The sequence below is a fragment of the Vicia villosa genome, linkage group LG4, assembly GCF_029867415.1.
Source record: "Vicia villosa cultivar HV-30 ecotype Madison, WI linkage group LG4, Vvil1.0, whole genome shotgun sequence".
NCBI classification, from domain to species: domain Eukaryota; kingdom Viridiplantae; phylum Streptophyta; class Magnoliopsida; order Fabales; family Fabaceae; genus Vicia; species Vicia villosa.
In genome coordinates, this window is record NC_081183.1 from 182,732,035 (window position 1) to 182,759,310 (window position 27,276).

At 33.5% G+C, this 27,276-nt stretch overlaps 1 protein-coding gene across 1 annotated transcript; it reads right to left on the minus strand.

The window, feature by feature from the left end:
- Nucleotides 1-19,786: 19,786 nt before the first annotated feature.
- Nucleotides 19,787-21,041, minus strand: LOC131600485 (zinc finger protein 3-like). The gene has a single exon (XM_058872642.1). It carries the CDS (start codon nucleotides 20,815-20,817, stop codon nucleotides 20,035-20,037), a length of 783 nt encoding a protein of 260 aa, XP_058728625.1. The 5' UTR covers nucleotides 20,818-21,041; the 3' UTR covers nucleotides 19,787-20,034.
- Nucleotides 21,042-27,276: the final 6,235 nt, after the last annotated feature.

Consider the following 27,276-nt stretch of genomic DNA (forward strand, 5'->3'; position numbering starts at 1 on the left):
CTTCCGATCACTACCCACCAACTCGCACACAGATGAGAAATACGATGTGGGTTAACAAAGAAAACTGCTTTTCTTGATGAGAAGAGAGGTAAAGACCAAAACTTGTTTGGGGAAAAAACCAAAAAACTGGGGGAGGTGGCCAAAGCGACGCTCTTAACCCTAAAAGAGTAAAAGAGAGGAAACACGATAAGTCAAATTCTAGAGCGAAGGTGGAGCTTCTCTCTCTAAAAAGACACGTGGGAATTTTCTCGTGTTTACCCTGTATTTAGATAGGTCTCAACCATTCTTTTTTAGTAACTATATAACATGTGGATGTCCTTTTTCTTATTAATTTGTAATTAATACACGTTTTTTTGAGAAATATTTATAATTAATACACGTTTTTTTGAATTAATTATTATTGGTGATCAAGTATATTTGAAAAGATAGGAAAAGATGAATTGGTCTAACCTTATGAAGAATTTAGACATTTCCACTCATCATAAAGGTACTCAATAAAAATAAAATAGTCTTGAATAGTAGGAGTAACTTCAAAAGTTATGATCAATATCACCTTAGTTTAGCCAACTCGTATAAAAAAGACATATACTCGGATCAACAATACGTATATCCATAATATAACTCTTTTTGAGATCAAAGCTACTAGCCACCTTTTCAGCCACAACCCCTTCCTTCAAATCTTTCAGGACTATTTTTTAAACTTCAGTCATTATTTCGAAAGAAGTGATATTGGTAGGTCGCACGAATAAGGATGATTCGAGAGACATCACAAAGACATCTGAGCAATAATCACAAAGATTGTTTATGAAAATCAAGAGAAAAACAAAGGAGGAAGGTCATAAGAGTAGTGAAAATAAAAAGGTTGTCCTTGGACTCCTTATGTATCCCTTGGTATATTTGTCACATGATCAACGTTAGATAGCATCAGATAGTACAACCGTTTCACCAGCATTCATGATCTTGCTTCAATTTATTCAAACACTTGAGTACCGTAAAAAAAGAGTCATCATATTTGTCATACAACCACGTGTCAAGTTTGTCACAAGGAACGTCGCAGTTACAATATGTGCATTTAATGCACACGTTTCCAATACAACTGACTTCCATTCAAAACCTTTCCATTTCCTTCAATAGGAGGCCGACTTATAAACCCACTAAATGATGAGGAGTAGCCCGAGCCTTACAACCCTCACTTCAACAAGTAAAAACAAGGGTTTGAAGGCAATTGTTTCAGACCATTTACAAGACCCGCAAGAGAAGATCCAATCACAAGACTCAACATGGAAGGCATGAGCAACACACGGGAAACATGTGAGACCTCAGCCAAGCACGAAGCATGAGATCCAAATTAATATATAGCTTCATACCAACTAGTCTCATGTATCTTTCATTCTCACTCTAAATTTCTTTTTGAATATTTCACTAACTTAAACGCTGAATTACTAAATTTGCAGGTCCACCTACTCCGCCTTACCTAAAGTACCCATCACTACACCGAAAATCCCATTCCATCTCATTTTCCTATTCTCATTCCAATTATCTTAGTGTTAACTATTAATATAAGCTCTCAAATGTTATCATGTTATCAATTGATTTGTATAGTATTATTTATTTCCTTTGGCCTTAATAATCCAAAAAAGAAAAAAAGTTAACTTTCACATTCAATAAAGTTGAAAGTTAGATATATTTAATTTTTTTAATCACATGTGAAAAAAACTTTTACTAATTTATACCAAATTAAACACATCTCTTTCCAACAACAACTTTAGATAATTAATGTAAAAGATGGTTTTCAAATAGAAACGTTAAATATAGATAAATTAAATTGATGTCGGAGGGAGTATTTGTAAACAATGTGTAGCAACCTGCCCTAAAAATTAAGACTTAGAGAGTCACCACCTATTCTGAAGGGCGAATAGGAAACCCTACGCAGTATAGAGATCAGGGTAAGATACTATATTCAGGTCGAGGGAAGGTGTTAGGCACCCTCAACCCTTTCCTATGGCTTTGAATCTAAGGTAAAGGTTTATAGCAAAGTTACAGAGGTTAATAGCTAAGGAAATGAGAAGGGTGAAAATTGAGATTTTAGGGAAGGGGACTCGCCTTGTTGCCAAGTGCCTACGTATCTCCTTATGGAGAATCAGAGTCAACGTAGTTCGGGAACAGGGTTGTACGCCTTAGGATTAGAATTTGATTTGATTTTGTTTTGAAATGCGAATGTTCGAAGGTGTTTTGAGTTACCTTATCGTAGTTGTGAACATCGCCGTGATTGAAATCTGTAGTGTCGTGGTTTAGTGTGTTTTAAGATGTTTTGGGCGTACAACCCTGATTTTAATTTGTTACCATTAGCTGCAATAATCAATAGATTTGATTACCATTGCTAACGGATTAAAGGGAGGATTGCTAACCACTATAACCGATCGATTCGATTTTCGCGAATAGCAAATATGCATATTTTAATTACCGTTACCCCTCATAATCGATAGATTCGATTACAAATAATAACGAATTTGATAAAGGAAAATGCTAATCATCGTAACCAATAGCTTTGGTTAAAACCATTTAGCAATATAAATGTTATTTTAATTTATAGGATTTGATTAATTAAATTAATCGATTATTAACCATTGCGACTAATAGATTTAGTCGGAACGAATAATAAATTGAATCCTAATGTTTTGATATTTTGGCCTAATGGAATGGAGCAAACCCTAATATCTTATACCTCTCTAGGGTTGTTGTGATTTACATAATTAAAATTAATTAATTTAATTAAACGAAATAATCGAATAATCGGGGGAATGTTATACTCCTAAACCTAATCCTAGTTTTATTATATTAATCATAATTTTATAAATCAATTAAATCTAATTCTAAATAATTAAATCTAATCAAAATATTTAAATAAACCAAAAAAATGACATAAGAACCTGGTTTTGGTCCCATGCAGCTCCATTGTGAGGGTACGTGGTGCACCTTGCAATCCTCCTGGTACGTTAAATGGGATTATAGGAGATCTGATGGCTGTTAACTGAGGCTGTACCATAGGCCTCGTATGGGAGAAAGCATAGAATTCTGTAATGCTCTAAACCAAAGAATTGACAAAAAATACATTTGGCCCTAGCTGGATTCGAGCCCACTACCCTGTGGTTGCCAACCTCTCCCTGATGCCATCTGTAAATGAAACGTACGTCAATAAACAAAAATAAAGAACAAACACTAAACCCAATGGTCAAATGTGGGTCCCAATGCTTCGCGTGCAGCCAATCAACAAGAGAGAGACAGTCTGGATTTGTTGACCGCCCATACACAATTGCCCATGCGTACTGGAAAGAGAACCGGAGATTGACTAGCCTATGCTAGTTCTCCACGCGTGCAGATCGTCATCCCTAACCATGGAAGGTCATCGGAACAGTAACTTCATCCTTCTTCTCCGGCGACGGGCCACCTTCACCTGCGAAAAAAAAACGTGAAAACGAAAGGGAAGCTAACCCAGATTAGGTAAAAAGGATGCTGCGAATACAGTAGTAACGTTCTTTTCCCTTGAAAGTGCCTGCAAACTTGAGTTCAAAGCTCCATGAGCTTCGTGCCCTAACAATGGCACTTCCATGTCCGATCACCAAAACTTGCGAGTGAACAGTCGAATTGACTCTAAAACACCATATAAATTCATTAGTGATGTTAGTTTGGATTGAAACGATCTGTAAGTGATAAAACGATGATGATCATAGGTTTTTAAAAGAGTGAACATAGGTACAGTAACGTAGGGTGCATCGGGGCTCTGCAAGTGATGTTTCTTACCTGTACTTACCTCCAGAACAAGATCCAGCCGTTCAATGGCTCTGAGGAAGTCCCTCCATTAAGATTTCCGAAAATCCAAGTTTGTGTGTAAACTTGAACTCATAAACCCTAGTCCCTTAGGCCAATCTTCGTCCCCCCTTCTCTGCCCTTGTAATATGTATATATATGAGTCAAATTAGGGTTGTGAGCTTTAGAAAAAAATCCATCACTCATTAACATGAAAATTGAAAAAGATCTTTTTATCAAATCTTTCTAAGTTTAGAACTCATGCTATTTTATGCATATTTTCACTTAATCTTGACCATTGGATTGAATTTGGATTGATTGGATACTTGGAACATGAATATTTGATTTAAAACTAATTTTTCATATTTATAACAATTTATTCATATTTAAATGAATTAAAAATTCAAATAAATAAAACAAATATTATAAATATAAAATAATTAATTAAAAGATGATTATAAGGCCCATGGTCATGTTTGGAATCCATATTCAGGGCCCAATGGTTCAAAACATCAAACTTTTCCATTTTACTTTAAGTGCATTTCCTCAAAATTGCTCAACTTGTACAAGTAATAACTCCTTCAATTTTCAACACATGGAGGTGTTCTTGGTCAATTTAAAAAGCTTAGAGAGTCCTCTAAATGATGTCTTTGGTTTCATCTCAATTGGAGTTTCCATGCTCAAGTTATGAGCTTTGACCCAAAAGGTATGTTTTATTGACTTTTCGGAGGACCTGTAATTTTTCTGTCCATATCTCCCAAATGGTCCATTTCTTGATCTTGGTCCCAACATCAAAGTTGTAGAGGATGAAATTTCCTTGAGAATAGGCTTTGGTTGGACAATTTTTGATAAACCATGTGAGAGTTATGACCAGTCAAAGTTGAGTTGTCTTTCTCCTAAAGAAACTCTAATTTGAACCTTTACATTTGTTCATCTCTGAGTTTCTATTAATGGATCATGATCAATATTTGATCAAATGATGGATATAACCTCATATACTTGATGTTGACCAAAAATCTTGAAGTTTGACTGTACTTTGACTATAGTTGACTTTTAGGTCAACACAGTCGATTATTGGTCGTCTGAGCCATAGAATGAGCAACCCTTGGGATTAAAGCTTGATAATAGTCATGGAGATACTTTGATATGTATGAGACACCTTGAGATCCATTTGAGGCCTTAGAAATTCAAAATCCTTTGATAAAGTGCAAACCCTAGCTTTGAGAGACCCTTGATTAGGAGAGTGTTGTTTTGAACAGTCCCTTGAACTTTGAGCCATTGAAGATGCCCAGAGGAGGGCAAATTTTGGGGTATGACACAATGTTTTAAAAATTAGATATAATCGGTTGGTTAAACCAATTAGAATGAAAATCAGAAATGAATTTAGTTTGGTCAATTTTTAAGAACTGCTAGTGAGTCAAAATCGAAATAAAAAAAATCGAATTGAACCGTTTAAAACCATTCGAAACAAAGAATCGGATTCGATTTTATAAAATCGTCCGGTTCAAAAGAAATGCATGAAATTGAACATTTTCTTATTTTTTTTAAAAGTTTAATATGTTAATATCAAAACATTACATATATTTCTCAATCACAAAAAAGAATTTCGTATTTTTTTTACAATTAGTCGTAGTTTTTCTTTCAACCATACTCCATTATAATCACGTTGTCTCTTTCAAACATAATCATATTGTCCAAATCAATATTGATTGTCGTTCAAGTTAATATTATTTATTATTATCAATTATGACTTGTTTGTCATAACTCAACTCAAATTTTCTTTTTTTCTTTAATTAAATATATTATATTGTTTATTTTTTAATATTTTAATTATTCTTAAATAAATATTGAAATGAAGTACAACATAGTACAACATGTACTATGTTGTGTTATATGTACTATTGATATTTGTTCTTTTAAGTTTTTAATAAATTTTTAAATGTTAATTTTATTATATTGTGAACATATAATTATCAGATTATGTTTATGTGTGATATATATATATATATATATATATATATATATATATATATATATATATATATATATATATATATAAATTTTAATTTATTAAATAAACAGTTCAATGATAGATTTAATCCGTTAAGCCAATTAAACTTTAAATCAATAATTTTACCAGTTTAATTTTGCGTTCGGTTTTATAAGTTATAAGTCATCTAGAGCTAAGCTACAATTAGCCATATAAAAACTAAGAGAATTTCTTTGTCCACCTCCCAACCTTCTAGTCCACCTCTGGTGAAAAATCCAAACTACCCCTGACTTCGGAAATGAACTTCCGAAATGCATGAAAAAGGTGTTTTCGGAAGTTCATCTCCGAAAGCGCCTTTTTTTTGAAAAAAATTGTCTTATTTCGGAAGTTCTTTTCCGAAAATACCATTTCGGAAATGAACTTCCGAAATAAGACACGTTCTGCAGATAGACATGGCAATAAAACCCAAACCCACGGGTACCCATCCGAACCCGCCCCGAAGTTGACGGGGAAAACCCGATTTGACTAGGATTGGGTTCGGGTTTGGGTTTTCCCCGATTAGAAAACATGGGGATGGGTCGGGTAATGGGGACACTAGTACCCACCCCGAACCCGCCCCGTTTATTTTAATATGTACATTATTATTTATATTTTATAATTTATATTATTAAATATGTGGCTAATGATTTAATAATTTGATTTGTATTTATTATTTTAAATATTTGAAATATATGTATGAAATTTTTTGAGATTATTTTATTTTGTTATTTATAATGTAATTTGATTTTTGAAAAAATAAATATTTTTATTAAAAAAATTGATTTTACGAAATACATGGTGGCGGGGCGGGGATATCCGAACCCAACCCGAACCCGTTAAGGACGGGTTTGGGTTTTAATTCCTCATCCCCGTTTGGGTTTGGGGCGGGTAACGGGGATTGATTGGGGATTCGGGTTTGGGTTTGGGTTTGGGGAGGTAAAAACCGTCCCGACCCGCCCCGTTGCCATGCCTATCTGCAGATTAAGCAGAACACTCTCCCTCCCCCATTCATTTACCCTAAATAAAATCAAAACACAACCTTCTTCAAATTTTCTGCCAAAATCAAGTGTAAGATCAAAGAGCACTCCCAAGTCTTCTTCCAAACTCATCATCAAACACTAATTGGTAAGTTCTATATTGTTTTTTCAAGTTTTAGATCTATTTGAATAAACTCTATTAGGGTGTTTAGAAACTGAAAAAATCACACTAAGATAGGTTAGTACTGATTTTAGGATGTTTAGTAGGCATAAAAATAGTTTTGGTTGTGGTTTTTTGGGTCTGCCATTGTAGGTTGCAGAAAAGCTCTGCGCAGGGGTGTTTCGGAAGTTCATTTCCGAAATTACCTCCATCCCAGTTTTCGGAAATGAACCTCTGAACTGTATCAGAAGTGCATTTTTTTTTGTTTTTTCATTTGTCTCGCATATTAATCGATTTCGATTGTTTACAGGAACATGACAGGCAACCAGGCAGCACGCATCAGACAGGGCAGGGAGTCCCAGACTGCGTCGGCTAGACGCGAGCGGGCGGCGGCGCAGCTGGCGTCGACACGGGGCCGGGGCGGGGGACGCCGTGTGCGCGTTCCACAGGACTTGGTGGAGAGTTCATCTGCTTCTAGGAGTAGGCTGGCTCGGGTATCTTCTTCCCTCCAGCGATAGGAGGAGGATGAGGATGAGGATGAGGAGGAGGTGATACCAGATGTTGACCCTCCAGTCGGGGAGGAGGAGGAGGAGCAGGGGGAGGATAGCTATCCGGGAGGGCCTTTTGACACTTCCCTGCTTATTCACTACCAGGATCACGTCGCTCGGCGGCTCTGGGAGGGAGAGGTATTTTTTTTAACTTAGCCGTTTATTTGTCACCATTTTTTATAAGTTTACCGTTTATTTGTCGCTTATTTAATATATGTTGCTTATTTGTTTTTTTTTAACTTAGCCGTTTATTTGTCACCCTTTTTTATAATTGTACCGTTTATTTGTCGCTTATTTAATATATGTTGCTTATTTGTTTTTTTTAACTTAACCGTTTATTTGTCACCCTTTTTTATAATTTTACCGTTTATTTGTCGCTTATTTAATATATGTTGATTATTTGGTTTTTTTTGTAACAGGAGAGAGACCCACTGAAAATGGTGAACCACGCCAGGAAGATTTTCGGTCTGTTTAAACCAGCAGCTCAGTGGTTTAACGACCATGTGCGAGGATCAGGGCTTAGCGGGCTCTGCATGACCGGATACACCACCATCAGCACTGGCATGCAGGAGGCATTTGTGGAGCGCTGGCACAAGGAGACGTCTTCTTTCCACTTGCCGGTGGGGGAGTTGACGATCACCTTGCATGACGTCCAGTGTCTTCTCCACCTGCCCATCAGGGGGTGGCTGTTGGACCACTCCAGGATCCAGAGGGTCGAGGCCATTGATTGGATGATGCACTATTTGGGCATGCCGCACGAGGTTGCTTACCTGGAGTGCGTCTCGACTTCTGGGTGTCATGTCCGGTTCACCACACTGAGCCTCTATTTTGAGTTCCACCTGGACGCGGCGGCCGAGGCCGAGCAGGAGGGTAACGACCTATTCAGGGAGTACCACCGCGGCTGCGCTCTCCGGTGCTGGTACATGCATGTGGTAGGCGCTGCATGCTTTGTGGACAAGAGTGCCAGGTACGTCGACGTGGCCTACCTCCGCTATTTCATGGACCTGGATACCGTTCACCAGTGGAACTGGGGGGCAGCTACTCTGGCATTTCTCTGCCAGAAGCTGAATGAGGCCTCCAACTGGAGGACGAGGCAGTTGTCAGGATCCTGCACACTGCTTACGGTACGTTTTATTTTGATACATTATCGTATTTATTTATTTATTTATTTATGTATCGTATTTAATTTTAATACATTATCTTGTTTCTGTTTCAGAGCTGGATCATCTCCTACTTCTCCCGCATCCACGGCTACCACCTCGATTCTGCGTACGTGGAGGCCATGCCCAGGGCCGCCAGATACGATCTCCAGAGGGGGAACGATGCGGTGGGACCGTACCGTGGATACCTGGACCGCACTCTGCACGACGACATCACCTGGAGGCCGTTCAGCGACTACGGTCAGATTGTCCCCTTTGACGGCATTGCACTTTATTCAGGCTGGTTGGCCTGCGGGAGCCGCATCATGGTTCGATATCTCCCCGAGCGGTGCATGCGCCAGTTCGGATTCGTGCAGCAGATACCCAGGTCACCTTTTGAGGCTGCTCCCGACACTGTGACCCGAGTGCAGCTCACTGCCATATGGGAGCATTGGGAGGATCATGTGGTACCGCAGGAGTACCGTCTCACTCGGGTCACCCAGGACTGGAACATTGAGGAGGGATACATGACATGGTTCTACCGGGTGTCACATCCTCTTCTGACACCCGACGTTTCCGGCGCTCCTAGGCCAGCACACGAGGAGATCCTGGAGAACCAGCAGGCCGAGGATGATCACACCATTGATCTCATGCCGATTTGCCAGCGGATCTCGATGCTTGGGCGGGACGCGTTGGGTCGAGGTGTCGTGGAGCGGGGCGGTCCAGCGGCAGTCGCCGTGATGGAGATGATCGTCACTGATGCGGACCGTGGGGCGACATACAGGCGGCAGAGGAGGTCTCAGGGCGAGAGGTTTAGGCACACCCAGTAGTGGTCGGGTTTATATATTTTTTGTTATCGGATTGTATCTTTAGCACACTATTTTTATTTTTTTCGGTTTGTATATATTATTTTCATCGGATTAGTATTTTTTTTTATTATTTATCATATTAGTATTTTCAGTTTATCTATTGCTTATTTTATTTGGCGTTTACGGTTAATTAAAATGCGAGACTGTTTTAGAAAAAACATAAAAAAAAACACAGTTTCTGCATAATTCGGAAATGAACTTCCGAAACCCCCCAAAATCTGAACAAAGGTGTTTTCGGAAGTTCATCCCGAAAATACCCCCCATGAGGTGTTTTCGGAGATGCACTTCCGAATTAAGGAAATTTTTTTTAAAAAAAAAGCGCTTCGGAAGTTCATTTCCGAAACAGGGATATTTTGGAATTTTTGCTGGGGGTGACCCCATAGGAAGGTGGCTAAAGAAATTTTCAAAACTAATTTGTCGATAACTTCGATTTTTATAAACAAAATTAAAACGTTGCAAAAATCCAATAATATAGCTTTCGCGTGGACCCAGAAACAAATCAAGCAAAAAGATTTGAAGAAAACAAAAGTCTTAGCAATGAATCATGTGAAAAGTATTGTTCTAATCTAGTTTGTTTGCAGCTGTGCAAATGGGACAGAATATATATATTTTTTTGTAAATTTGATATTATTTTTAAATATGATAGAATGACAATAGAATAAAATTATTTTAAAAAATTCAAATTAATGATATCAGATTAAATTAAAATAGAATTAAATTGTGAAAAATGCTTGTTGGTATGATAATCAACAAAGACGAAATATAACGAATTCATAACAAGCCTTAGATGAAACACGCGATCATCATTTTTCAATTTTCTCTTTGATGTATTTTATTCCATTCTTTAATTAACATATCAACGATTTTTTTTTGGGTATAAATTGAGATATCTTCTGCGCGCAACTGTAGAGATCAATCTCTCGAATCTTGTAGCATTATATAGACGACCAAAATCTCTCTCAAAAAATTTAACATTGTTGCATGCACATGATAGAGATCGAATCCAAGACCATATCGTCGGAATTTGTAGAACAACGGATCATGCTATATAGCATTGCTCTTAAATTATCACAACTAAATACCCTTAGGTTGGAAGACATGTTTTAAAGAAATAGTTTTATATATTTTGTGTTGGATTGTTAGTTGATCCAGTGGTGATTGACTTGGACTTGGTAGGAAAGACCACAGTTCGATCCTTTGTAATTGCAATCAGAAGGGACTGAAACAACTTAATGCTAGAACTTACTCCCAAACCAAATTAAACGGTCCTGTGAATCGGACACTGTTGGAAAAAACTAAAAAAAGTAGACAAAATTTTATATATATATATATATCACCAAAAAATTTAAGTTCTCTTAAATAATTTATTTGTTGAATCAATATACGAGAAATCGTGAGTTCAATTCCTACCAATGTGAAAATTTCTTTAGAGAGTGATATCTAAATATTTTTTTATAAGCGCCCTTCGATCATTGAGGTCTACTCTGACCATGGTGAGTTGACACCTAAACTTTACTAAAAAAAAAACTCTTTTTAATCTTAAATACAAAAAAGAAGAAAACTAAACATTTATAATGTTGTCCATTGATCATAATAGGGAATTGTCCTCAAACAAGGGCCATGAATGATCCATTATAGAATTTAGTGACAACGAAAAAATAATAGAAATTTCCAATGAGACATTCTCATTGATCATCACATAAACCATGACCAAATTCGACGTTTCAAGAATTGTCATTGATGAAGGAAGTTCAGATGACATAATGTATGATGAGTTGTTCACTAAATTGGACATAAAAAGTGAGAAGCTATCACCCTACATGGATATAGATTTACAAGACTTCAATAGAGTGGTCACCCACCCTTGGAGTTTTATTGAGATCTTGGTTACGTTTGGTGAAGGAAGAAATGTTAGAAAACATCCCAATTTTAGTGTTTCTATTTCAAAATAATGTACAATTGCATTTTAAGGAGACTCTCGATAGTAACTTTGAACGTTGCTCAGAGAGATCTCTCCCCGTTGAGGCCAAAGTGAAGATCCCAATGCCAATCTCCAGTGGTGACTTTGTATTCATTTAACTTGACAACGAACCGACACATATTGTAAAGATTGGCGAAACCTCAAAAGTTCTATGAAAACTGGACTTATCGAATTCCTCAAGGCAAATGTAGAATTATTTGTTGTTTCCCCAAGGAGATGCCATATATTGATCCCAATGTGGCATGATTTCATTTGAATATGGACTCATCTGCTAAGTGTGTCTCCCAAAGAAGATGACATCAATCACCATAGAAAGCTAAAGCCACCAGGAACATTGTTTACAGACTCCTCAAAACAAACTTCAATAATGAGCTGAAGTACACTAAGCAATTGTCTAATATGGTATTAGTCAAAAAGGCATCTAGCAAGTGGTGTATGTGTTTTGGTTACACTGACCACAATAAAGCATGTCCTAGAGATTCCCACCCTCTCCCAAAAATCGACAAATTGGTGGATAACTCAGTAGAATACAAAGTCTTGTCATTCATGGTACTTATTCCACATATAATCAAATTCTAATGCATGACAAATATTGGAACAAGACAACATTCATGAATGAGCACACCAATTACAAGTATAATCTAATGCCTTTCCGATTGAAAAATGTAGGTGCAATATACTAGAGGATGATGAATAAAATCTTCGAGCAAGAGATCAGTGATATAATGGAGGTGTACATGGATTACACGCTAGCCAAGTATAGATATGAACAATTACATGAAAGCCACATATTCACCACGTTCAAGTGTGTTCGATGGGGCAACATTAAGCTAAAACTAGAGAAGTGCACCTTCAGAGTTCAAGCTGATAAATTCTTGAGACTTTATCTCACAAAAGGAGAATTAAATCCAACCATATAAAAGTGACATAATCATCAAGATGGAGACTCCATCCACAAAGGATAGAAAAATGAAGATGAATGAGATGCTCACCACCTTCAACAGTTTCATTTCATAATTTGCCCAACAAACACTTTCATTCTACACGATCATGAGGAAAAAAGTAAAACTTGGATGGACATCAGAGTGCGAGAAAGCCTTCACACAGTTGAAACTCACCCTTTTCGAACCCTTGGTGTTGTCTTGGCTTATGGTTGGGCATGCATTGTTCATTTTGTTTGGACATGTGACTTCAAGCATAAAAGGGAGGGGTGAATTTTGGTGTTCAAAATTCGCGATTAAATTTAAATTTTTGTCATTTAAAAAACAAATTGTGTGATTATTCTTTATGATCGGAGTAAAACGGACAACGGAAAATAAAAACGATAAAGTAAATAGCAAAAAGTAAGAGATACGAGTCTTGAGAGATAACACTAGTGATTTCTAGGGGCTGAGCTAACGAAAAGATTAAATACTTTCTAGGCTGATTTCAATAACCAAACAATACTTTTCCATGCTAAGTTCTTGAACTTATTAAAGATTTTAAGACGGGTTAATCTTAAGAATCAAACTCTACTCTTCAAGAGTATCACACTCTTGAAAGTATCAACAATGGCACGACACCAAATATAACTTCTTCTTTACAAGTAGTTTTCACCAACAAGGGACTAAATCAGCTTTGGTAAAGCGTAAATATTGATATATATATATATATATATATATATATATATATAGAGAGAGAGAGAGAGAGAGAGAGAGAGAGAAGAATGAGAGATAAATTCTAAAGAAATAGAGAAATTCAGAATTCTGGTGTGAAATGAAGAGGTGAGGCGCCTCCTTTATATAGTATAAGAGTTTACTAAAAAAGGAAACAATTCATGGACAAAAGTAATGATCTAACCTATGGGCCTTTATCCTAATCGATTAGATACCTCAAATAATCTATTATTTTTGCCCGTTTTGGAAAGTTTGGATAGGGAGTCGTTACTAATTATTAAGTTACTATCATAATGGATTATGGATTCGATTAGAAATCATCGAATCAATTAGGTTAAGGATATAATCAATTGGATCTTTAAAAAAAGTCTATCCAACTAATTAAGTTTAGGATCTAATAGATTAGACAGTTAGAAAAAATTCCCTAATCAAGCAGGCAGTCCCTTAATCAACTGACTTGGGATTAAAAATATTTTTAAGTGATTTTTTTTAGTAAATGTAAGCCTTAGAAGTATTTTAAGTGTGTGTGTGTGTGATTTTCCTTAGTATCTTAAGATTTACTTTCCTACTTTCAGAATACTCTAGTCACTCAAACAAACATGACCAGACGAGCTTTCACAATTCCTCTCTTTCACAACTCTAAAGCTTTCAAGTTCCTTTACTAGATATATCATTCATATAAGCACTTCACTAGAACCTTGAATCTCCTTCTTGATGAGGCTTAAGATAATTTCAAGTTAATCATCATCATCTAAGACTTGGAAAGATATCACCACTGACTTCGACATTCATCAGTATTGTGTCATGAAGGGCTCTTTGTATCAATTTGACCAATTTGATTTGAATCAATCTTTGTACGTGACTCGAATCAAGCTTATAAAGTGACTCGAATCAAGGGAAAATGGGTAGTTATTTATGAGATATTGTTTCACTTTACTTTCTTATTTGTCCAAGTCATAAAGTGTTCTTGACTCGAATTTAACTAACTTTTTCCATCCATTTTTATGCTTAATCTCAAGCACACATAAATTCTTTTTGTCATCTCAATCCAAACACAACTCACATAACTGATAACATTTTTCAGAGTGATTTTTGTGAGAATCAACAACTTTCATTTTTGAAAACTCAAAATCTCTTGCCAACATAATTTATTTCATCTTCATCCTCTTGTTTAGATTCTGATATTGATTTTGGAGATCTATAATTGTAGAGGGATAAGTGTCTTGAAACTAACCGTTCTTGAAGAGTTTGTTAATTTCAATACAACATTTATTATTATTTTCACTATTATACCCCTATTTATTAGCTTTCACTTTATTTAACTATTCTAATAACTACAATTAATAAAAGTATTTTAGTAAATAATATTAATTTTTTCACTAAAACTAACCCATCTAATTATTTTTTAAAAATCACGTATTCATCAAATAAGACATTTTTTATGAGATGGAGATGAAATGTATATTTTTTTTACATACTTAAAAAGTTCAACCTGATTCAAAACTCTTGAATGTTAACATATTAATTGTTAATTTATTTGTTTATTCCAAAGTGATAATCAATCGTAAGACTATCTTTATCATTTACCCTAGCCACCAGCTTTATAATATCTCTATACTATAAGTTATATACTAGCCTACAATTAGCTAAATAAAACCAAATTTGTTGCCAACTTGGATTCTATTAAACAATACTAAACCAATGCAAAAATTCAGAAAGATAGCTTTCGTGAGAACATAGAAGCAGATGAAACAAAAAGATTTGAAGGAAACAGAATCCTTAGTAATCAACCATGTGAAAAATATTTGTTCTATATAGTTTGTTTGCAGCTGTCCGAATGGGACACCATGTGTTTGTTTTTTGTAAATTTAATATTTTTCACAAATTCTGCAAATTTTTTAATAGTGTTGCATATCTATAACCGAATTCAAATATAAAATTTATGATTAAATTAAATTAGACATTAATTATGTCATCTAAACACCTTTAGGTAGGACGGCATGTTTTTGATGACTTAGAACCACGTTTGTTAATCATAGTTTAAACCTAAAGCTTTTGTCGTAACTGCATTGAATTGAGGTGTTTAGGTGTAGACTAGCTATTATAATTTCATATATAAACACACATGAATCTTTCCTAGATTTGAAGCCACTCAATGACAGTGACTTAGTACTAGTACATGTACATACATGAATCTAATTCAAGACAAAAAAGTCTTCCTATTCAAAACCAAAATAAAAAAGCATGTCTCGACAAACAAATGATCTAATCTTAACTTTTTTAATTTGTATATTTTATGTCTATAATGTTATCTAGTTTCAAACCCACTCAAAATATTCTAGACTTTACTCAGTTTCCCATTGGCCCCCACTTATAGTTTTTACATGAGATCCGAATCTTTATTAATAGACAAGAGAAAATTCCATCAATATTAATTTAAAAGAATATTCAACTTTTTATTTATTATTATAGAACAACTTGTAACTATGTGTTAGTGATAGTGAAATGAATTAGGTTTTAAGTGTGTTACAACTCATATATAAATAGTGTAGTGTATGATATAAATATTATGGTAAAAAAAACAAATATTTATTCAAACTACTCAAATAATCTAAGTGATATATTTATTAGATATAGAGTTTTGAAAGAGTTTACATAAAATGATACTTTTTATTTTACAAATCGATTTTATAAGAATGAGTTAGGTCAAATTCTAATATGAATATTAAAGTTTATCGATCGGACTTTGGACCACTCATCATTTAAAATTTATGGACAAAGTCTAAAAAAATACAGAGCGTGAGGAGGTGTATTAAAAATAAGAGTATTGAAAGAGTTTATATAGAGTGACACTCATGACCTTACAAGTCAGTTTTGTAAGGATGAGTTAGATTAAACTCTAATATAAATATTATTTAATTTTGTTACCGCATTCCCTATAAAAAATAGTTGGACCAATCACATATTTGAGACAACGCAAGAGCACGACCTCTTTTCAGCCGTTGTCTCAACCTCAATGTTTAAAACGTGAGAATTTATGTAGAATCAGTAGAGAATTCAAAAATCATAATTTAGGGATATGTAACACATATTGTAAGATTTTATTATTGGTATATATATATATATATATATATATATATATATATATATATATATATATATATATATATATATATATATATGAGAGAAAATTTAGATAAAATATCTTAGGTTTGGTTTATACTATTTTGTAATGAAATATGACAAATCTATAATTTTCTTCTATTTTTACTTCTTAAATGATATTTGAGTACGATTGTCATATTTTTATTGAAAAATAGTATAGGTAAGTTTTCTCCTAAAAAAATTCACAGTCATAATCATAAATTCACAAGTTCATGATAAAACGTACAATTTTTAAAACAAAACATAAAAAAATTAGTTCAAAATAAAAACAATCTAAAAACAACTATTCTAGACATTTAAAATGTCATCATAAAATTCCATATAAACATCATAGTCTTCATCCCCATCTTCATCTTCATTCTCTTAAAATTCTTCATCAACTGGATCAATATTAAAAGGACTAGGAGAAACATTTGAATCATCTTCTCCAATATTAAGTATGATGTCTTTATCTATATGATCATTACCATCTCTTGCCATTCATTTTTAAATGGAATAATATCTTCATAAAAGTTGTAAGATTATTTTCTAGCTTCATTCTTTTTGCTGAAATTTGAATTAGTCATCACATAAATTACGTTCTTTTTCTTTAAACGATTCTTTTTTTTTTGTGTGGACCTAAATAAATTAAAATTTAAATCAAGATGTTCAAGATTATTTATAGCTGAATACTTAAAATTTTACTTATCTTTTCAAAGATACTTCAGTTCCTTACACAATCGAATGAACTGCAAGTTAAACTTAATTCTCACATTGTGAACCATTGTAATTAAGAATATGCACCTCCATAAGGTCCCCACCATTGTGTTGGTGTTTTGTTTTTAAGTGCATGGCTAAGTCACTATCAAATTTTCCATCTTTTTCTTTGAAGCTTTTAGTTGGTAATCGATCTTATAATGCTTTTCCAAGTCTGACAACATCCTATTCAAATATTCATACACCCATTTTACAACTTTATTATCAATAATGTATTAAGAAGCATAATGCAAGACATGGTTAAGAAAGTTTCTAGCAGGATGCAATGGCCTTAGGTGTTTATCCCATCTTTCATCGATAATTTTCCATATTGGTTTATAGCTAAGAAAGGCGTGAAATGAATTAGATTTGAAATAAATTGTGTAAATTTAAAAATCAAAGAAAGGATAAGATAGTTATGTATCAAGTCTGATTGAATCCTTTCTTTTGTTCGGTCCATCTCTTCATAAATGTAATTCATGGTTGGTTTCTCATCTGAATCCGCCATGTGAAGCACCCTAATTAGGCGGAATACACCCCTTATGAACTATACAACATCTTTCCAAAAGTTCTTATTAGTAACCAAAATTTTCACAAAGATCTTATCGTTACTCTTTGCAATTTTACTAGACTTATTTTTGATGATATCATATTTTTTTGATGATATCATAGCAAACATATTTTTTTTGATGATATCATATTGTCATACAAACAACCTAAGGTCAAATATGAAGTGACAAATCAAGTTAGGTCAAGTCGAATCAAATCACCTTCTTTAGTAAATTTATGCAATAATGAAATTAGACTCATCCTTTCATAAACGAGGGTTGCAATCATCTCTTTGTGCATTGTGATATTTTTTCAAAATCTTATAAAATCAAGTCTATACAATGTGCAACACAAGGTGTCCAATACAACTGCTTTTACTTTTGCATCAGCAAATCTCCAGCGACTTTGTAATTTAGTGCCTTGTTCGTAACAACCCGGGCCACATTATCTTCTCCAACTTCCTCAACAACATCATCAATCATCTTAAATAATTTTTCTGTAGTCTTGTTATTTCTGATGCATCGATAGATTTAAAAAACAATTCCTTTAGGACTATTCAACAATAAAATTAAGTACATTCCTTCTCCTCCTGTTAGTCCACCTGTCCGTTATTATGGTGCACCCTAACTTCTTCCAAACATCCCTGTGTTCATCTAAACCATCATTGATCCTCTTCAAGTGAAAACTCAAATATTTCTCTCTAACCTCAGGTTCAAGGGAAAGAGGAAGTAAATGAAAGAGGAATCTTGAATAAGAGAAGAAGCAAGATACAATTTAGAATAAGAAAGAGGACGTAATTAGATTTCTAATGATAATAAGAAAGAAGAATCGTGATTGAAGGAATAAAATTTATGTTGAAATAATAAGTTGGTAACAATTGAGTATGAGAACGGAAGGTTGCAATCACGTAGATTGAAATAATACCGCGTTTGTATGATGCATTTTTATTCAAAAGGAGTTATGATCATGTCTCTTTGAGTGTTCATTTTAAAAAATTAAAAGATTATATGAATCAAAAAGTTAAGCTTACATAACAAAAATATTAATCATTAAAGGATTTAATAAAACCCGATTTTAGAAAATTAGGACGCATCTTTGGATGAAGACGAGTCAGCTTTTTAACCCGGGTGAATTCATCCAGTTTGCTACATACCATCTTATCTGAATCGCAGCACCCTGACATGCAACTGAATTGATAGATCATACGAGTTTGACTAGCGATCCTACATACACTACTCTACCTACTTAACACCGCCTATGAGTCATAATAATAATAATAATAATTTTACTTCATTTTCAATCAAATGAACTTAATTCAAAATCACTTTCACTAATAAATAATGAATTACACTTTAAAAATATTATCTTGGAAGTATTTTATGAATAGATTGCTATACATAAGCATAAATATATGATTTATATTCAGAAATCTTACAAAATCTTACATCAACATCGGACCAATATACAATTACCAACTTTTTTTTTATCGTGCTCCTTGGCTCCAACACTTTACATGTTTAAGATCATCTACATCAAAAAATTCACATAAATCTTTAAATAGATCTACTAAATTTTTTATATTATTTTACGTTTTTCAATTATTTAAACAACTTATTTATATTTTTTGTAATATCCGTAAGATTCATTAAAAACTCTAAAGCGAATATCATTAAACACCACATTTATACTCCTAATTTAATTTTTGTATGAGAACGATGAAAAGTTGAAGAGCGGCCTAAAATACTAAACATTTAACATCCATTATCCTCTCTAACAACGGTTTTTTGGATCAAATGATAATAAGGTGAAAACTCACTGATATTTATGCTCTAAGTTCTATTTTGTAAAGAACGGTCTAAAATGCTAAACATCCATTATCCTCTGACAACAGCTTCTTTGATCAAATGATAATACAGTGAAAACTCACCGATATTTATACTCTAAGTTCTATTTTGTTTGGTGTCATACACCCGTCTTGACTTTTGTGTGTATAAATATCTCATCTCATTAGATGTTAGTGACTCTTTTAATTATGATCCTGAGCTGAAATTAATCTTATAAAATTCCATTATATTACATAGAAATTTCAAATTTAGTAAAACTAATAAGATTTGAGAAAAGAATGGAACTAATTGTGACAGATTCTGATTCAATCTTGAGACTGACATGAGGTATAAAGAACATGAAAACCTTCACTAAATTTACATTACTTTCATCTATTGACAGACTAAAGAAAAAGAAAAAAAAACTCTTGTAGAAAAAGACATAACAATCATAAAAGTTACAACTCAATAAATCACTTTAAAGTGAATAACAAGAAAATTAACTATGATACTAATTTACACAAATGCTATATTTCACACAAAAATCTAAACTAATCTAATCTAGAATCACTGACCAATAAAGATTCAAATCCATGTTCATAGCTTGAGAGATAAATCAAGATGTTTCTTCTTCATTTCTTCTTGATTCATATGAGTCTTCAAACTTGTTCCACCACTCACAAAATATCCATTAATTTCTTTACTAGCTGCAGAATTCTTCATAGTATCCACCACTTCAAATCTTCCAACACTTCCTCTTGATGATGATAATGCTGATGATGATGTTGACCAACCATGATGATGATGATGATGATGATGTCCATAAGAGTTTCCAAATCCATTAGAAGGCTTTTGAATCATGGAGTGTGCTTGAATTCCAAGAGCACCATAAAGAGGCAAAGAAGCCATGTTTGAATAGCTTTGTTTGTTATGCATAATTGGAAATCCAAAAGCAGAAGCAGAAGCTATAATCTGTGTTCCAAATCTTTGTCCTCTTTTTGCTATGGATCTCTCTCTTTTGTGAGCATTTTGGTGTCCACCTAATGCTTGTGAACTATAGAATTTTCTATGACAATAGTTACAAGAAAAAACTCTTTGTTCCACCTCAACAAGGTTATTCTTGTTTTCTAATGATGAATCATTAGCAACACCTAAAGAAGTTATAAGATTGAGTTCTATTGCTTCTTCAAGAACAAAATCATCATTGGTTGATACATTTAAATCAAATAATGAAACATCTACCTTTGTGATTTTGATATCTTCTTCAAGATCAATAGATTGTTGTTTCTTCTTTTCATGTTGATTTTGTGATGGTGTGGTTGGACTTTGAGGAAGTTCTTGAGAAGAGAAGATGCATGGTTCCTTTCTTAGTCTTTCCATTTTGAAGATAATAATTCCTTAACCCTTTGTTGGTATGTTTAAGGAATTTTTGAGTTGTTGATTCTTTGACAAACACCTTAAATGGATAAAAAGTAGGAGTGGATTTTTAGAGGCAGACAAAAGTTGAGTTCCAATTATTATCCTACACATGGATATGGAATAAGTAACTGAACAAAGTATTATAAGGTTCAAGTGTTTAAGTTGTCAAAATAGTAAAATATTGTTTGTTTCCACTCATTGAAATATGCCTATGGCCTATAGGCTATAATATATTGTCATCATGATATTTTTTAAAAATTTACCAGCAAAATACTCGTGTATTTTATGAAATCAATATTATAAAATATACTAGTATTTTTGTCAAATACTAATTTGTTTTTATAGGTGAAGATCCGTAAAAATATCGGCTTTATTAGGGTATATTTGGATTGGGTTGAATTGAGTTAGGCCAAATCTGTTATCTAATCGGTTCAAATTTTAATGAATTGTAGTTTTTGTCCAATTCGTCGCTAATAAAACTGAAAAGGATAAAGCTGATCATTTATGAGTTTGATTGAATTGAGTTTGCATGTTGTAAATAAAAAATTAATAATATATATATTTTTAATTTTAAAAATTATAACACCAATCAATAAAAATACACTTAAATGTGAAGAAACACATCATATAAGTTCTAAAAAATTCATCAATATGTCATAACACTTGATAATAGTAACAAATTTCACAAAACACTTCATTCTCGTGAAGTATTCTCAAACACACACTATGTATGTAACATGTTTTACTTTAAAATTTTTAAAAAATCCTAACATCCGATTAGAGTCTAGTGTAGCATTTGTCTTTAAATATCATTGATGAGAGATAGGGACTTAACTCAATATTTGTTCTTGTTGTGTGCCACGTGGACCTAATCTTGGACCTCCTCTTAAATCACATCACTAATTCCTAACATGCTCTCCGAAAAAGGAGTCATTGTTGCAAAATAACTTGGTTTGTTTCTTCATAACTCATGCACATTATGAAATAACATATATAATTTTAATTTGACACATATACGAAATGATAATACCTCTTATAAATTCATGCAAATATTTGTGAGAATTAAGACTTTGAATCTTAGTTCCAATGTCTAACCTAACAATATCAACTTTTACTAGTTTATCTATATGTGAACTAACTATTATTAGACTAAATTACTATCATTTGTTTAAACATAAAAAAGCATGTATAATGTGATATGCTTTTCATACTGCATGGACAATAAGGTACCGTTTGAAGTTTGGCTTTCGGCAGTAGAAAATAGACGGTTCCATGTTCACGCGCGTCTTAAAAGTACCTTAACTAATCATGTATGTAACAGACAAAACAAAATGTGTAGACCATAACCACACCCAACAAACAAACTCTTCTATATTCAGTACTTGAAACTAAGCTCGCAATGTCTCATGTTCTTCTGATATTCCTTGTCCTTTTGCGTCTCTTTTTTCTTTTTTCCAAGAATTTTTTTGCTTTACACACTTGTATTGTATGCTCCACCCTCTTCACATGGACTCAGATATTGCCTACAAAAAATATATGCTATTACAAACACTATATTATAATTTTTATTTTATTATTTCTTAACATAATATTATATCAAACCTACAATTAAATATTCTTTCAACTACCAAAGTATTGTAAGTTTGGACTCTCAATCCTATCATCAAAGATTCTTTCAACTACCAAATCAGCTGCTTTAACAAACTTTAATCTTAGTATTTAATAAATATCAAATCTTTCTTATAAATACCTAATTTTCTTTTTAATTAAGTGCCGACATAACTTTGATTCTCTTGCAACCAATTAATGATGGTACATGCTCGAGTTTCTTCTTCCTATATTTCCAACATAATATTCTAGTTATCTTGCAACCAATTAATGAAGCACAAATTAAAATTATTCCACATATAATAAATAATCATAAAGAGAATTCTTATGTGAAGTGTCCCATAATGGCAAAAGAGACAAATGGCCGACACATAAAAGAGAAAACTGATGTGGAGTTCCTCTAATGTCTTTGATAGTGTATTTCGTGTTAATTTGCATTATTAGTATTAATTATGATTAACAAGATCAAATCATCTAGTTTAAAGTATTGAATTAGGTATATAACCTTGGCTTTTGCATATATAATATTACTAATTATTGTTACCGTATTCACAAGTCACTTTTGACAACTTTGTTTAACAAAAGTCCTAACCCCACCTTAAAAGGGCCATGATTGAGTTTAGGAATTTAAAGTGGTTTATTCCATTAAGAAAACAACTTAATCACTTCATCTTAGTAAATTGTTAACTGTCTAATCAATGTATGCAACCAAATCTCTTTAAGAGATCTCATTGTCTTTCCAATTTGGTCCACATTTGAAAACTAGAAATGATGTTTGTGACATGATCAATTAAATTGATCAAGTCAAATAAAGTGTCAAATCTATTTTATTTGTGTTTATAAATGTGTAGATAATAGTATAAGATAACAATGGCAGGATATATACGTATTTGTTGTTACAATTTTAATGTTCAAATGATACATATACTTATAAAATCTCTATAAAACTCCCCCACAAAGTTCCAATCTATGTCTTCACCCTATAAAAGAAAATATCTATAGATCCGCAAGTACTTTAAAGATAACAACTACAATACAATGCTTTCTCATTTCCTCATCAATCTTGTCTTCCTAACTAGACGTCCACGTAATAAAATGACGAAAGAAGATTGTTATTGATAAAGTTGTTGGAATATATATATATATATATATATATATATATATATATATATATATATATGAGGAGGGATATTCTTACTCCAGGAGTAAGTTATCAACACTTACTCCTCATCATGACCATTGATTCTTTTCAATTCAATGGTTAAAATTAATGAGTAATTAAATGTGGAGAGAGAAAAATAATACTCATTAATTTTAACCATTGGATTGAAAAGAATCAATGGTCATGATGAGGAGTAAGTGTTGATAACTTACTCCTGGAGTAAGAATATCCCTCCTCTATATATATATATATATATATATATATATATATATATATATATATATATATATATATATATATATATATATATATATATATATATATATATATATATATATATATATATATATATATATATATATATATATATATATATATATATAAAAATATATATTTTAATTATATTAGTTATTTAATTAATTAAATGGTCAATAAAGTTAAAAAGTTTATTATATTTAATTAATTAATTAATTAATTAATTGAATATGAGTTCAAATACGAATGAATGTTAAGAACCTATTTCAGAATAATGAGACCTAGTTGATCATCACTCTAAAAATAAACTATAGTCTCCAATATACCGTACACCGAGCAATATTCGATGCATTAGAAGTACAGGTTGGGAAGAATCACACAAGCTATCAGGTCTTTTACTTTTATACATATCTTGCTTTAGATTATCAGATTGAACATGTATATTCAATTGGTAGATTCAATAAATCACTTGTATATTTAATAAGTCACATACTATTACGTTGTTGAACATGTATATTCAATTGACTATTATCAAATTAATTATAACAATTAGTATCAAAGTCGAAATTGAAAGCTGGAATCGTATTACCGTAACATAATTGGTTCGTAATTCAAAGTTCCATTATAAATTAATATGTCGGAAGTAGGGGTGGCAAAACGGACCCGACACGCGAGAAAAACTTGTTTTGCTCGCATTTTTTCGAGGGGCGGAACAAGGTTTTAGGTCCGCTCTCTTTAATTTTCCCGCCCCTTCCTGCCCCATTTTTTGCGGACTTTTACGGGCTTGAGTTTTTTCATACAATTTTAGTATTTTTAGGCCTAAAAAGTATAATGCCCGCGGGCATTCCTCGCCCCGCCCTCACTTTTTTGTGGGGAGGGGCAAGGTTTTAGACCCGCGCTCTCAAATATGTCCTCCCCCGCCCCTTTTTTTGGCGAGCTTTTGAAGGGCGGACCCAAGCGGGGAGGGCATGCCCGTTTTCCACCCCCTAGTTGGAAGTGAATATGTACTGCTTATATTGTATGATGCATTAGGAATATTACGATCTATGATGGAAAGTATTGAACATAAATGAGTTCATATAGAAATAGAAGGTAAACGGGAAACAAGTTGCGTCGCTACTCCTTTTTAGATGGCTAAGTCAATCCTCTTAAAAATTACATTCATGGACCAAGGAGATACAATATTGTTATTCATAAGTCTTTGTACTCTCTGTAAAAGATCAACTACTTCTGGTGCTAGAAAACCAAAAGTGTCAAAAGCAAATGGTTTAAATGCGTGTTACACACTTTCTCATGTTTGACCACTTTACTTGAAGAAGTTTTGAGAGATACTCGTTCTACCGTAAAACCTGCAGTCCTCTGTCTCACCAGTGGAGAAACTCCAGCCATGTCCACACAAGCATGTTTCCCTCATACCCATCAATACACCAAAATATCCGCTGGCTTATGTGTCAATCGCCCCTTAAGTGAATCAATCAAGCAACTTACAAGCGTCTCTTTCTTCAGAGATACTTCGACCTACCAAAATATATAAAATAAGACATCCATAACAAGGTCATTTTGGTATTTGAAGCCTGGAATCTCCCTATAAAGAATCGTTATTCCCCAAATGTATCCAAACACGCCTTATGACAAACAAGGTAAACCTCGCCTTATGACAAACAAGGCAAACCTCGTCAATAGAAAATAAAGAAATCATAAGGCAGTATCTTATGATATTACGATACTCCATCAGAGACATATGTTTTCCTAACCCATCAACAAAAATAGCAAGGAGAAAGTCATGAGCATGTGCAGCTTGCAAACAACCAAAAACTGCTTTCTGTCTAGTTATCATGGAAATCTTTACATCCATCTCCTTAACAGTACTACTAAAAAGTACACTCGCCAAAACATGTTGTGCTTTAGGAGAGACAATGTCCTTGCTAGTAAAACTACTAAGGTCAAAATATGGAATTGCAACCCTAAGACCATCCAAAGTTTTGGTGAAATTTGAGTCAATATCATATACCACATTGCCTCTCAATATATGATCTTGCAACATCGAACATTAGGCGCTAGAGCCTTAAAAGAATATGTGGAAGCCTCTACTGTTGAGTACAAACCCAATCCCCCAACTCTAATAAGTAAATAAGCCACCCTCAATTGAAGGCCCCCAAACAAAGAACCTCCACCAACCACGGTGTCTTCAAATGCCTTTCAGAACTCTTTATTAAACCAAATAGTTGTTTCCTCCATGTGATTAGGTTGACACTTTCTTAGCCCAAAAAATAATTTGGCGATACCCATGCAGGATCGAAGTAGAATAATATCACTTTGAGGATTTCGAAGTTGCGATAGTTTCTATTAGGGTTAATATGTTCATTGTTATTTGTGAGAAACTCTCGTAACACTTAGATGCTTGAGTTGGAGTGAGTCTTTGAGCTGTAATTGTTAATCACTCATAAGATTTTAATCAAGAGTGGATCATGTTTCATTGGAGAGTGTCTCCAATTCGGTTGTTATCATTGTTGTATGATTAAAGGGAAGTGAGAGTGGTCTCATATCTATGAGAGTCTTGGATAGAAATATCACAAGTAGTTATTAGGTGAGAAGTATGTAAAACTAGAGCTTGTTTGGTCACTTCAGACTTTTGAATTGGCTATCAATGATAGATCTGACAAGAAGAACAAGAGCATTGCTTTTATCTCCACCACTAATGATGAAGAGAAACTCAATAAGGCACTGAAGATAATGGATAGGAAGCCAAGACCAAATGTCAAGAATAAGTCATTCGACATCACTAAGAACATTGATTTTCAAAGAAAAGAAAGAACAGAGGAGAAGCCCAATCAAGGAAAACGTATCCAATGTCATGGATGTGAGGGTTTTGTCACATTAGATTAGAATGTCCCAAGTATCTCAAGAGTCAAAAGAAGGGCTTGTCTGTTTCTTGGTACGATGATGATGATTCTGAGGGTGAATCAGATGATGAAACTGCTAAGCATGTCATAACCTTCATTGGTAGATATGAATTTGATGAAGATTCATGTGAGGAGGATGTCTCTTATGAAGAATTGGTTGATTCCTAATAAGAGCTTTATGCCAGAAGTGAAGAGGTGTGTAAGATAGGAGAAAAGCATAAGAGAATCATAACTCAAATGGAGGCTAACAAAGAAAAATTGTTATCTATTATCTTTGGTCTTCAAGATGAGGTAACCATATTGACTTCTAAACTTGAGAATATGACCAAATTTGTAAGAATGTTGAACAATTGGTATGATATGTTAGATTAAATTCTTTAAGTTTTAAAAGGGGCTGGAAACTCAATAGTTATAGGGTTTAATTACAAATCTCTAAAAGGAAGTATGATCCCACGATGTCATCTCAAATGTTACAACATCCTGCCAGACACC

Excerpts from the sequence above, each read along its gene's own strand:
- LOC131600485 (XM_058872642.1), bottom strand. The coding sequence starts at position 20,817 with ATGGAAAGACTAAGAAAGGAACCATGCATCTTCTCTTCTCAAGAACTT.